The sequence below is a fragment of the Ascaphus truei genome, chromosome 12, assembly GCF_040206685.1.
Source record: "Ascaphus truei isolate aAscTru1 chromosome 12, aAscTru1.hap1, whole genome shotgun sequence".
Lineage (NCBI taxonomy): Eukaryota > Metazoa > Chordata > Amphibia > Anura > Ascaphidae > Ascaphus > Ascaphus truei.
Window position 1 is genome coordinate 21,283,177 of NC_134494.1, and position 12,702 is coordinate 21,295,878.

A 12,702-nucleotide genomic window follows, 5' to 3' on the forward strand; every position below is an offset into this window, starting at 1 on the left:
AGAGCCTGGCTGTGCAGGTACAGTAGATATATACACACGCACGCAGAGTCTGGCTGTGCAGGTACAGTAGATATATACACACGCACGCAGAGCCTGGCTGTGCAGGTACAGTAGATATACACACACGCACGCAGAGCATGGCTGTGCAGGTACAGTAGATATATACACACGCACGCAGAGCCTGGCTGTGCAGGTACAGTAGATATATACACACGCACGCAGAGCCTGGCTGTGCAGGTACAGTAGATGGTCACTTCCTGGTTTCTCTGGGGTCCCTCCCTCTGCTCCTCCTCCTCTCACAGGTGCTGTGGGTGCCAGGCTCTGCCCTGAGGCAGCTAGGAGCACAGGGCAGAGGCGCAGAACGGCACCAGGTAACACACCTGTCTGTGTGTGTCCTATACTTTCCTGGTGTGTCTTGTGTTTGTCCCATACCTTCATGCTGTGTGTCTGTGTCCTGTACCTTCTTGGTGTGTGTATCCCATACCTTACTGGTGTGACTCTTTGTGTGGGTGTCTCATACCTTCTAGGTGTGTGTGTCCGTGTCCCATAACTTACTGGTGTAACTCCTGGTGTGTGTCTGTGTTTCACACCTGTCTGATGTGTGTCTGCTGTATCTCACACCTGCCTGTGTGTGTGCCTGTGTGTCCCATACCTTCCTGGTGTGTGTGTGTGTGTGTGTGTGTGTGTGTGTGTGTGTGTGCCTGTGTGTCCCATACCTTCCTGGTGTGTGTGTGTGTGTGTGTCCCATACCTTCCTGGTGTGTGTGTCCTCTACATTTTCTGGTGTGTGTGTGTTTGTGTGTCCTGTACCTTCCTGGTGTGTGTGTGTGTGTGTGTGTGTGTGTGTCTCATACCTACCTGGTGTGTGTATCTGTGTGTCAGGCAGTGTGTGTGCCTGTGTGTCCCATACCTTCCTGGTGTGTGTGTGTGTGTGTGTGTGTCCCATACCTTCCTGGTGTGTGTCCTGTACATTTTCTGGTGTGTTTGTGTGTCCTGTACCTTCCTGGTGTGTGTGTGTGTTTGTGTGTCCCATACCTTCCTGGTGTGTGTGTGTGTGTGTGTCCCATACCTTCCTGGTGTGTGTCCTGTACATTTTCTGGTGTGTTTGTGTGTCCTGTACCTTCCTGGTGTGTGTGTGTGTTTGTGTGTCCTGTACCTTCCTGGTGTGTGTATGTGTGTGTCTCATACCTACCTGGTGTGTGTATCTGTGTGTCAGGCAGTGTGTGTGCCTGTGTGTACCATACCTCCCTGCCTGGCTGCCTCTCTCCTGAATGTGTTCAGTGGATCAGTAGCTCTGCAGTTCATATTCCTCTTGCGAAATTCCTAATGGGAGGAGAGCGTGCAGAATGTGTGTGTGTGTGTTTGTATGTACATACCTGCCATGTTTGCGTGACCTTCTGCACGTCACATAACTTTCTACTGTCTTTTGTTTGGCATGTTTTGTACACTTGTGTTTGTGTAAACACAGTGTGTGTGTGTGTGTGTGTGTCAGGGGGTACTGCGTCTTGCATGCTGTGTGCTATCAATGCACTGTGTATGTATGTTGTGGCAGCCTGTGTGTTGTCACACTGTGTGCGTTGTGTCAGTGGTATTGTGCTGTCCCAGTGTATGTTTCACTTATCACACCCTCCTGCCTCTCAGCTCCCTCCGGACACCCTCCTCTCACTGGGACACCAGGAGTGACGTCCCCTGCAGATGGCTGGTGAGGCGTGAGAACACCCCCCTCTTACCCCTGTGACACCCCCTGATCTCCTCCTGGGTTATACTCACCGCTTTAACACATCAGAGGCAGACACCTTTTCATATGCCAGCCCCTAACACCCAGGCTAACACACACACACACACTCACACTCACACACACACTCTGACATTGTCCTGTGCAACACAAGTGATCAGACTGAGAATGTGTGCACAGGGGGACAGCATCTCTATGTATTATGCCTCAGTCTCATGGAAAACCAAGGTGATATACAGCAAGACACACAGATATACCATAGGCAGGCATTGTATACAGAGGCGTATTGTCTGAGTCGCATGTCACAGTGTAACCCTTCCAGTCCTTAAAATATGATCACTCTGTGATGTATACAAATGATGCAGAGACTAAGTATCTCTCTACACTTACAGTCCGTAATAATAAACACGCTGCACTGTATAATGATGCTGAGTATGTCTACAAACTACCAGCCCGATAATGAACATACTGCATTGTATAATCATCCGGAGTATCTTTATACAGTTCCAGCCTCCTGATTATGAACATGCTGCACTGTATAATGATGCAGAGTATCTGTACACAGTTCCAGCCTCCTGATTATGAACATGCGGCACTGTATAATGATGCAGAGTATCCCTATACAGTTCCAGCCTCCTGATTATGAAAATGCTGCACTGGATAATGATGCAGAGTATCCCTATACAGTTCCAGCCTCCTGATTATGAACATGCTGCACTGTATAATGATGCAGAGTATCCCTATACAGTTCCAGCTTCCTGATTATGAACATGCGGCACTGTATAATGATGCTGAGTAATTTCAGCCCTCCCAAACATTTCCACGCGGAGGCAAATCTGGACTAGGTATTGTGTCCTGCCTTACTCTGCATACTCTGCATACTCTGCATACTCTGCATACTCTGGTCTATACCGCAGCATGTCCCTCTCCCCCTCTCCCCTCGGACAGAGGCTGCATGCAGAACGCTGCCCGTCCTTCTGTCCCCCCCTTCTGCGGAGCAGGATTTGTGGCCGGTCCTGGGCTCCCTCCTCTCCCTGAACTGTACCCTCAGCCTCGGAGACTCGTGTAATGGGACCCTAAGCTGGCTGAAGGACGGAGGCACAGCGCAGAGCGTGTACCACGAGCAGCAGAGTGTCTGGTGAGCCAGCGAGGGGTTAACTGTCACCCAGGTGGAATGCTCTGCAGGTTTCTAGCAGTGATGGGGTTAATGGTGCGATCCTCTGCACAGGTACCTAGCAGTGATGGGGTTAATAGAAAGATGCTCTGCACAGGTATCTAGCGGTGAAGGGGTTAATGGAGCGATGCGGTGTCCAGGTATCTAGCAGTGAAGGGGTTAATGGAACAATGCTCTGCACGGGTGTCTAGCAGTGATGGGGTTAATGGAACGATGCTCTGCACAGATATCTAGCACTGAAGGGGTTATTGGAGAAACACTGCAGATCTCTAGCAGGGAAGGGGTTAATTGACGGAGGCTTTCCAGGTCTCTGACAGGGAAGGGGTTAATAGAGAAACGCGTTGCAGGTCCCTAGTCTCATTACTGGCGATTTCTCTGCCCAGGAGCGGATTTAACAGCTCGGAACGGGTCCTGTCCAGCATTCTGGACGTGAATGTGACAACAGCAGAGGATTATGGGAAGTTCACCTGCCTGCTGCAGAACATCACAGTCACTTTCACACTCCACACTGCAGGTGCTCACATTACCTTTCAATGACGGGGACACCCTGTGCTGGCTCCATGTATTGCTGGTTATATTCCCTCTCAGAGACAACGACAACCTGTGGTCAAGGTGTACCGTACCCAGAGACTGACGCCCAGTGGTGACTGTTTGTATAGCAGGGAATAGGTATCATACAGAGACTGACACCCAGTGGTCACTATGTGTATTGCAGGGTATAGCTATCATACAGAGACTGACACCCAGTGGTGACTGTTTATATTGCAGGGTATGGATATCATATAGAGACTGACACCCAGTGGTCACTGTGTGTATTGCAGGCTATAGATATCATACAGAGACTGACACCCAGTGGTGACTGTTTGTATTGCAGGGTATAGCTATCATACAGAAACTGACACGAAGTGGTCACTGTGTATTGCAGGGTATAGCTATCATACAGAGACTGACACCCAGTGGTGACTGTTTGTATTGCAGGGTATGGATATCATACAGAGACTGACTTCCAGTGGGGACTGTTTGTATTGCAGGGTATGGATATCATACAGAGACTGACACCCAGTGGTCACTGTATGTATTGCAGGCTATAGATATCATGCAGAGACTGACACTCAGTGGTCACTATGTGTATTGCAGGGTATAGGTATCATACAGAGACTGACACCAAGTGGCCACGGTGTGTATTGCACCCTAAGTATATAACTCTCTTGTCCCGTACAGATAAGGCCGGACATTTGGCTGCAGTCCTGTTTGCGCTATGTGTACTTACGGTGCTGCTGGTCGGTAGCGTTCTGTACCTCAAATGTCGGCTCAATGTCTTGCTCTGGCGCAGAGACAAATACGGGGACCCGGAAATAAATGGTGAGCACCTCTAGGACTTGGCAAGAAACACCAGGCACCTCTGGAAATGTAACTTTGACGTGAACTGCTAGGACAAGTAGGAGGTACACGCACCGCTGGGACTTATAAGGTGCTGTATAGCCGACCACCTCGAGGACCGATAGTGAGGAGACACAGAGGCTCAACTCAAAGCCTAGTATTAGGATTGTTAGGTAATTCAGAGGTGGGGCAGAAACCATGACCTCTATGACTGTGAAGGGAGAGTCTCTACACCTCTATGGCGGTACAGATCAGGGCTCTGTGTCTTTCCGCAGATGGTCGTCTGTATGACGCCTACGTGTCTTTTTGCCCCTCAAACATTGACACTAAATTCACCAACTTTATCCTGAAACCTCACCTGGAGAACAGGTATGGGTACAAACTGCACCTGGACGAGAGGAACCTGCTGCCCAACTCAGGTAATCTCACCTAGATCAGGTAACCTCAGCACTAACCCAGGTAACCTCAGCACTAACCCAGATACACTAATCTACACCAGGTAGCTTTACCACTAAACAGACAAAAAATGGGGGAGCACAGGTTGAGGGACTATACCGACGTCTGATACACTATAATGATATAGAACTGTGATGTGAAATGAAGTGTGAAATAACATAAACACTTACACAGCCTTGTGTAAATGCTTTCACATCAAGGTATCTTTGGATGATATTTGGATGATATTTCACTAACCCAGGTAACCTTATCTAGACCAGGTGACCTCACCATTAACCCAAGTAACCTCATCTAGACCAGGTGACCTCACCATTAACCCAAGTACCCTCATCTAGACCAGGTGACCTCACCACTAACCCAAGTAACCTCATCTAGACCAGGTGACCTCACCACTAACCCAAGTAACCTCATCTAGACCAGGTGACCTCACCACTAACCCAAGTAACCTCATCTAGACCAGGTGACCTCACCACTAACCCAAGTAACCTCATCTAGACCAGGTGACCTCACCACTAACCCAAGTAACCTCATCTAGACCAGGTGACCTCACCACTAACCCAAGTAACCTCATCTAGACCAGGTGACCTCACCACTAACCCAAGTAACCTCATCTAGACCAGGTGACCTCACCACTAACCCAAGTAACCTCATCTAGACCAGGTGACCTCACCACTAACCCAAGTAACCTCATCTAGACCAGGTGACCTCACCACTAACCCAAGTAACCTCATCTAGACCAGGTGACCTCACCACTAAACCCAAGTAACCTCATCTAGACCAGTTGACCTCACCACTAACCCAAGTAACCTCATTTAGACCAAGTAACTAAACCACTAGGACAAAAAAAGAACAGCGGTTAATATAAAGCTGCTCACAAGAAAAAAGTATTATGAAATGGGGTATATACAAAAATAGTAATAACCTACTAGGAGAATAGGTGTATATATGAAATTATAAAATAATATTTATTTTAAATCTGAAGTTCAAGCAATATCCTACATGTGTGTTTTTTTAGTTGAAAAAAAAAAATCAGTTCTGTAATTAAAGACATTTTTAATGTTTCTAATGTAACAAGCATTTTTGTTTCTATAGAAACCAGTTACAAAGTCACACCCCCTTCCTCTTCTGAGACAGGCTCTGGCTCTTGAGCCCTGCCCCCTCTAGCAATGCACCAATTGTATCTAGTGCCTGCCTGGTCACATGACCTTCCACACAGAACTTTGCATCCTGGGTACTCATGTGCAGCCCTAACAGTGGATTAAATAACCCCCGATTCAGCGATCGATTACAGGAGAACGGATCGATCGGCAGCTTAGCGAATCACTTGTCAGTGTGCAGATTGCATTGATGCACATATTGAGTGGAATTTTTTTTAACCGGCAGCTTGAACTGCAGCTTTAATACATAGTATAGTAAATACAGGAAAAGACTCAATCCTTAAAAACGATACATAGCGCAGGCAGAATAAAGTCCCCCAGTAACGTAGGTAACCTCAACTAGAACATATAACTTAACCACTTATCCAGGTAACATCATCTAGCAAAGGTTCACTTTAATGACTTACCCAGGTAACATCCCCAGTAACTCGGGTACCATCATCTACTAGGTAACCTCACCACTAGTCCAGTAACCTCGCCTAGACCATGTCAGTTAACTAATAGCCCAGGTAACCTCACCATTAACCAATGTAACTTCACTTAGATCAGGAAACCCCACCACTAACTCAGGAAACCTATCATAGACCAGGAAACTTAACATGTAACGATGGTAACCTCCTCACTAACCCATTATCTGATCCAAGTAATGTTATGTGACCCAAGTAACCTCATGTAGACCGAACCTCATCACTAACTCATGTAACGTCAACCCCACATCCAGGTAATCTCATCTAACCCACATAACCTGACCTACCTTAGGCCTTACCCCTCCCTTGTCTCGACCCCGACACTCTCTCTATGTGATCTGAGACACAAAGCCCTACCCCCCTGTCCCTCTGCTATAATAATAACAGCACTGTTCCCATCCCCACCTTCTGGAGCTTGGCGACAGAACCATGCACCCCTGCTTCCACCCCAGAGGTGGCTGCACCAATAACTCTAAAGTGTTAGACTGGAAAGCACTTTTGAGATACAAGTAGATGTGTTGTTGTTATCATCCTCTCCCGCAGATCCCTCCGCTGAGCTGCTCATGAACGCCAGCCGCTGCCGGCGTCTCATAGTGATTCTCTCACTTGGGTACCTTCAGCAGGAATGGTGCCAGAGCAACTTTAGGTAAGTGCCTTATTGCCCCGGAGTAACGTATTGCAGTAACCCAGCTCCCGAGTGCCTTATTGCCCCAGCAGTGACCGTGCTACATCTTATTGCACTAACGCCACTCCCGAGCACCTTATTACCCCTGCAGTTACATATTTTAGTAACCCAGCTCCTGAGTGCCTTATTGCCCCAGCAGTGACCGTGTAACATCTTATTGCACCAACCCAGAACCGCAGGTGCCTTATTGCCTTGGCAGCGACCCTTTACAAGTCTAGTCCAAAGAGACGCTCTCATTTTGGATGTTCTGGGGGGGGGGGTGAAGGGTTATTTATAATGCCAGACACTGCAGGGGTGGTCTCCCTCTCACGTGCCTCCTCCCGCCTTATTCAGGGAGGGTTTGTTCCGCCTTTTGGAGCTCTCACGCAGACCCATCTTCATCCTGTTTGAGAATCAGTACAAGGACCTGCCTGGGACGGTCACCCAACTCCTGAATTCCCAGCGAGGATCCCTGCAAGTTCTTCTCTGGAAGGCTGGGTCTGTGGTATGTGTGTTAGGAAGAGGGGGGGGGGAGTGGGGTGAGATCCCGTAGTATGTCACTGCAGTAACCCAACTCCTAAGGTCCGTATTGCCCCAACAGTAACATGTTATTACACAAACCCAGCTGCCTTATGGCCCATTTAATGTCCCCGTAACATCTAAATCCCAGTAACCAAGCTCTTGAGTGCCTTTTTGCCCCTGTAGTCTCTTATCACAGTTGCCCAGCCCCCGAATGACTTATTCTCCCTTTAATGACCCTGTAACATCTTGATGCAGTAACCCAGCTCCTGCGTGCGTTATTGCCCCAGCAGTCACTGTGTAACATCTTGATGCAGTAACCCAGCTCCTGCGTGCGTTATTGCCCCAGCAGTCACTGTAACATCTTGATGCAGTAACCCAGCTCCTGCGCGCGTTATTGCCCCAGCAGTCACTGTGTAACATCTTGATGCAGTAACCCAGCTCCTGCGTGCGTTATTGCCCCAGCAGTCACTGTAACATCTTGATGCAGTAACCCAGCTCCTGCGTGTGTTATTGCCCCAGCAGTCACTGTAACCTCTTGATGCAGTAACCCAGCTCCTGCGTGTGTTATTGCCCCAGCAGTCACTGTAACCTCTTGATGCAGTAACCCAGCTCCTGCGTGCGTTATTGCTAGGGTGACCAGATTTTGAAAATTAAAAACCGGGACATTTTTTTTTTATTGTAGTACACTTATACTTTACTACCATTAGTCCTTGTTACGTGTGTGTGTGTGTGTGTGTACCTCACTAATCGAACAAACAAAAACCCAGATGTGAATGATTCTGAACCCATTAACCAGTGTCAGGACGCCCCCTCTTCACAATTTCTAAAGCCGCAATCCCGCCTGGGATCTTACCTGATCCGCAGTCCCTCAATGTACTATACTGGAGGGGAGGTGTTCCCTACCTGTCTTCCGATGTCTCCCGGGTGAAACTTGAGTCAGATCTGGAAGAAAGCAGGGTAGGTTACTTCGGTGTAGGTATACGGCAGTTAAGATGAGAGAGAGAGAGAGAGAGACGGGGAGGGAGAGAGGGAGGGGGAGGGAGAGAGGGAGGGGGAGGGAGAGAGAGACGGGGAGGGAGAGAGAGACGGGGAGGGGGGGGGGGGAGAGGGGGAGACACACTGGTACACACACACTGGTACACACACACACACACACACACACACACACACACTGGTACACATACTGGTACAAACACACACTCTGGTACACATACACACACACACAGGTACACACACACACACATACTGGTACACACACACATTGGTACACACACACACACACTGGTACACACACACACACACACAGACACACACTGGTACACACACACTGGTACACTGGTACACACACACACTGGTACACACACACACACACACACTGGTACACACACACACACTGACACACACACAGGTACACACACACACACACACACACACACCCACACACACACTGGTACACACACACACACACTGGTACACACACACACACACACACACACACACACACACACTGGTACACACACACACACACACACACACACTGGTACACACACACCGGTACACACACACACACACACACACACACACACACACACACACACTGGTACACACACACACTGGTACACACACACTGGTACACACACACACACACACACACACACTGGTACACACACACACACACACACACACACACTGGTACACACACACACTGGTACACACACACACACACACACACACACACACACACACATTGGTACACACACACACACACACACACACACACACACACACACACACACACACACTGGTACACACACACACACACACACACACACACACACACACACACACACACACACACACACACACTGGTACACACACACACACACACACACACTGGTACACACACACACACACACACACACACACACACACACACACACACACACACACACACACACACTGGAACACACACACACTGGTACACACACACTGGTACACACACACGCCCACGCTCATCTCCCGCACCAAGGGGGGGGGTAGATGGGAGCGCCGGGCCCGGGATGCAAAGGTACAAACTGCCGCCCACCCCCCTCCTCCCCTTCCCCGGCGGGCAGCCACGGGATCCCTGGGCAGAATGGGGGGACACCGCGCAGCCACCACTGCCCGCCCCCACGCCCATCTCCCGCACCAAGGGGACCGGAGGGGAAGGGAGCGCCAGGACAGGAGGCAAAGGAAGAAATACCCACCTCCTATCACCCCGGGCGGGCAGGAGACACCGCGCAAAGGAGCCAGGAGCGGGCAGAGACACACCACGTGTGCTCTGCCGCAGGAAGCAGAAGTCCCACCCCCAGGCACCCTGGCCCTGCCCCCAGGCACCTTGGCCCTGCCCCAAGGCACTGTGGCCCTGCCCCCAGGCACACCGGCCCTGCCCCTAGGCACCCTTCCTTTCCATTCCCACATGCCGGGACTTGGAGAACGATGATGCCGTGGACGGGCTTAATGCCGGGACGCAGGGGATTGGCCAAGGTAGCAAATGCCGGGGGCGGGACTTTGTTCAATGTCGGGCCGCATCCTCCAATCAGCAAGGCCCAGCATGTTTCTACAGGAGAAGCCCAACCCCTGGCATGAAAAAAAATACTCACCGCCGGGCTGCTGCAGTCTCCTCCTCCGCGCCGCCGCTCACTCGCGCACTCCAGCTAATTACTCGCGCACCGCCGCGGACATTAAAAAAAAACGGGAACACACGGGGAAAAACCGGGACATTTCTGGGACACACAGGAAACCGGGACAGCAACCGAAAAACCGGGACTGTCCCGGCAAAACGGGGACGGGTGGTCACCCTAGTTATTGCCCCAGCAGTCACTGTGTAACATCTTGATGCAGTAACCCAGCTCCTGCGTGCGTTATTGCCCCGGCAGTCACTGTAACATCTTGATGCAGTAACCCAGCTCCTGCGTGCGTTATTGCCCCAGCAGTCACTGTAACATCTTGATGCAGTAACCCAGCTCCTGCGTGCGTTATTGCCCCAGCAGTCACTGTGTAACATCTTGATGCAGTAACCCAGCTCCTGCGTGCGTTATTGCCCCGGCAGTCACTGTAACATCTTGATGCAGTAACCCAGCTCCTGCGTGCGTTATTGCCCCGGCAGTCACTGTAACATCTTGATGCAGTAACCCAGCCCCTGCGTGCGTTATTGCCCCAGCAGTCACTGTGTAACATCTTGATGCAGTAACCCAGCTCCTGCGTGCGTTATTGCCCCGGCAGTCACTGTAACATCTTGATGCAGTAACCCAGCTCCTGCGTGCGTTATTGCCCCGGCAGTCACTGTGTAACATCTTGATGCAGTAACCCAGCTCCTGCGTGCGTTATTGCCCCAGCAGTCACTGTAACATCTTGATGCAGTAACCCAGCTCCTGCGTGCGTTATTGCCCAAGCAGTCACTGTGTAACATCTTGATGCAGTAACCCAGCTCCTGCGTGCGTTATTGCCCCAGCAGTCACTGTGTAGCATCTTGATGCAGTAACCCAGCTCCTGCGTGCGTTATTGCCCCGGCAGTCACTGTGTAACATCTTGATGCAGTAACCCAGCTCCTTCGTGCGTTATTGCCCCAGCAGTCACTGTAACATCTTGATGCAGTAACCCAGCTCCTGCGTGCGTTATTGCCCCAGCAGTCACTGTAACATCTTGATGCAGTAACCCAGCTCCTGCGTGCGTTATTGCCCCAGCAGTCACTGTGTAACATCTTGATGCAGTAACCCAGCTCCTGCGTGCGTTATTGCCCCGGCAGTCACTGTAACATCTTGATGCAGTAACCCAGCTCCTGCGTGCGTTATTGCCCCAGCAGTCACTGTAACATCTTGATGCAGTAACCCAGCTCCTGCGTGCGTTATTGCCCCAGCAGTCACTGTGTAACATCTTGATGCAGTAACCCAGCTCCTGCGTGCGTTATTGCCCCAGCAGTCACTGTGTAACATCTTGATGCAGTAACCCAGCTCCTGCGTGCGTTATTGCCCCAGCAGTCACTGTGTAACATCTTGATGCAGTAACCCAGCTCCTGCGTGCGTAATTGCCCCTCTCTCCTGCACAGTCCCCCTCCTCTGGCTTCTGGAAGGAGCTGCGTCTTGCTCTGCCTCGGAAGGTCTGCCTCCTGAAAGGGATGGGGGACCCTCAAACCCAGTGTCAGGATGACAAGGACCCCATGCTGATCCCGAGCAGTGATGCCGCGGACCCCGACCCTGATGGGGACCTGGGTACAGTGACCCCAAATATCCATCCCTGCTGTCCCCACACTCTCTCTCTTCCAGTCTGTCTACCTCTATTTTCTTTTCTCCGTCTCCCCCTCTCTATCCCCTTACCCCTTTTTAGTAAGTCTCCCTCCCTCCCTCACTTCCTTCAGATCTCTCTCCCTGCCTCCCTTACTCTCTTCTTCTTCTCCAGGTGTGCGGAGAAGCCTCTATAAAGCTCCCCCTCCTCGGATGGCTCCAGGGACCCTTATGACAGACTGCGGACCCTCGGGGGATGTTGACATTTCAGACCTGGGGTCCCGGAACTACTCAGCCAGAGCTGATTATTACTGTCTGGTAACGGAGCCAGAGTTATAGGGGGAGAGAGGAGGGGAGAAGGGGGAGAGAGATGATGGGGGGAGGTGGGGAGAGAAGGGAAGGGGGAGAGAGGGTGGACGAGGAAAAGAGGATGGGATAAAGAGAGGGAGGGGAGAGAGGGCGAGGAAGAGAGGAGGGCAGAATTGAGGAAAGGACAGGGTAGATGGGGAGAGAGGATGGGGAAGGTGGTGGGAGAGAGGATGGGTGAGGGAGAGGATAGGGTAGGTGGAGAGAGGGGGGGAGGAAGAGGGGGAAGAGAGGTTGGGGTAGGGAGAGGAGGGGGGGTAGAAGGAGAAAAGGGGCAAGAGAGGGAGAGCAGAGAGATAGAACCAGGATGAGGGAGAGAAGGGATGCAAACAAGAGATAATCATTCTCTTATCAAGAGAGAAGAGGGGGAAAGACTCTAATTTCCAATGATGAAGCCATACTGCCTGTATGGCAAGAGCTGTGTATTGGTGTCACATGCAGGCAGTGACACCATCTCACAGGTACAGCACCGCAGACAGGACAGACTCCTTAATCCCAGGAGTTTACTATCTCATTAGAG

General features: G+C 50.7%; 1 protein-coding gene across 1 annotated transcript; it reads left to right on the forward strand.

Moving 5' to 3' along the window:
• Positions 1 to 273: 273 nt before the first annotated feature.
• On the forward strand, positions 274 to 12,179 carry SIGIRR (single Ig and TIR domain containing). The gene is made up of 10 exons (XM_075566916.1): positions 274 to 371; positions 1,641 to 1,701; positions 2,683 to 2,872; positions 3,292 to 3,422; positions 4,130 to 4,270; positions 4,564 to 4,707; positions 6,912 to 7,014; positions 7,387 to 7,537; positions 11,642 to 11,804; positions 11,992 to 12,179. Exons 2-10 carry the CDS (start codon positions 1,695 to 1,697, stop codon positions 12,153 to 12,155), a joined length of 1,194 nt encoding a protein of 397 aa, XP_075423031.1. The 5' UTR covers positions 274 to 371; positions 1,641 to 1,694; the 3' UTR covers positions 12,156 to 12,179.
• The last annotated feature ends 523 nt before the right edge of the window (positions 12,180 to 12,702 follow it).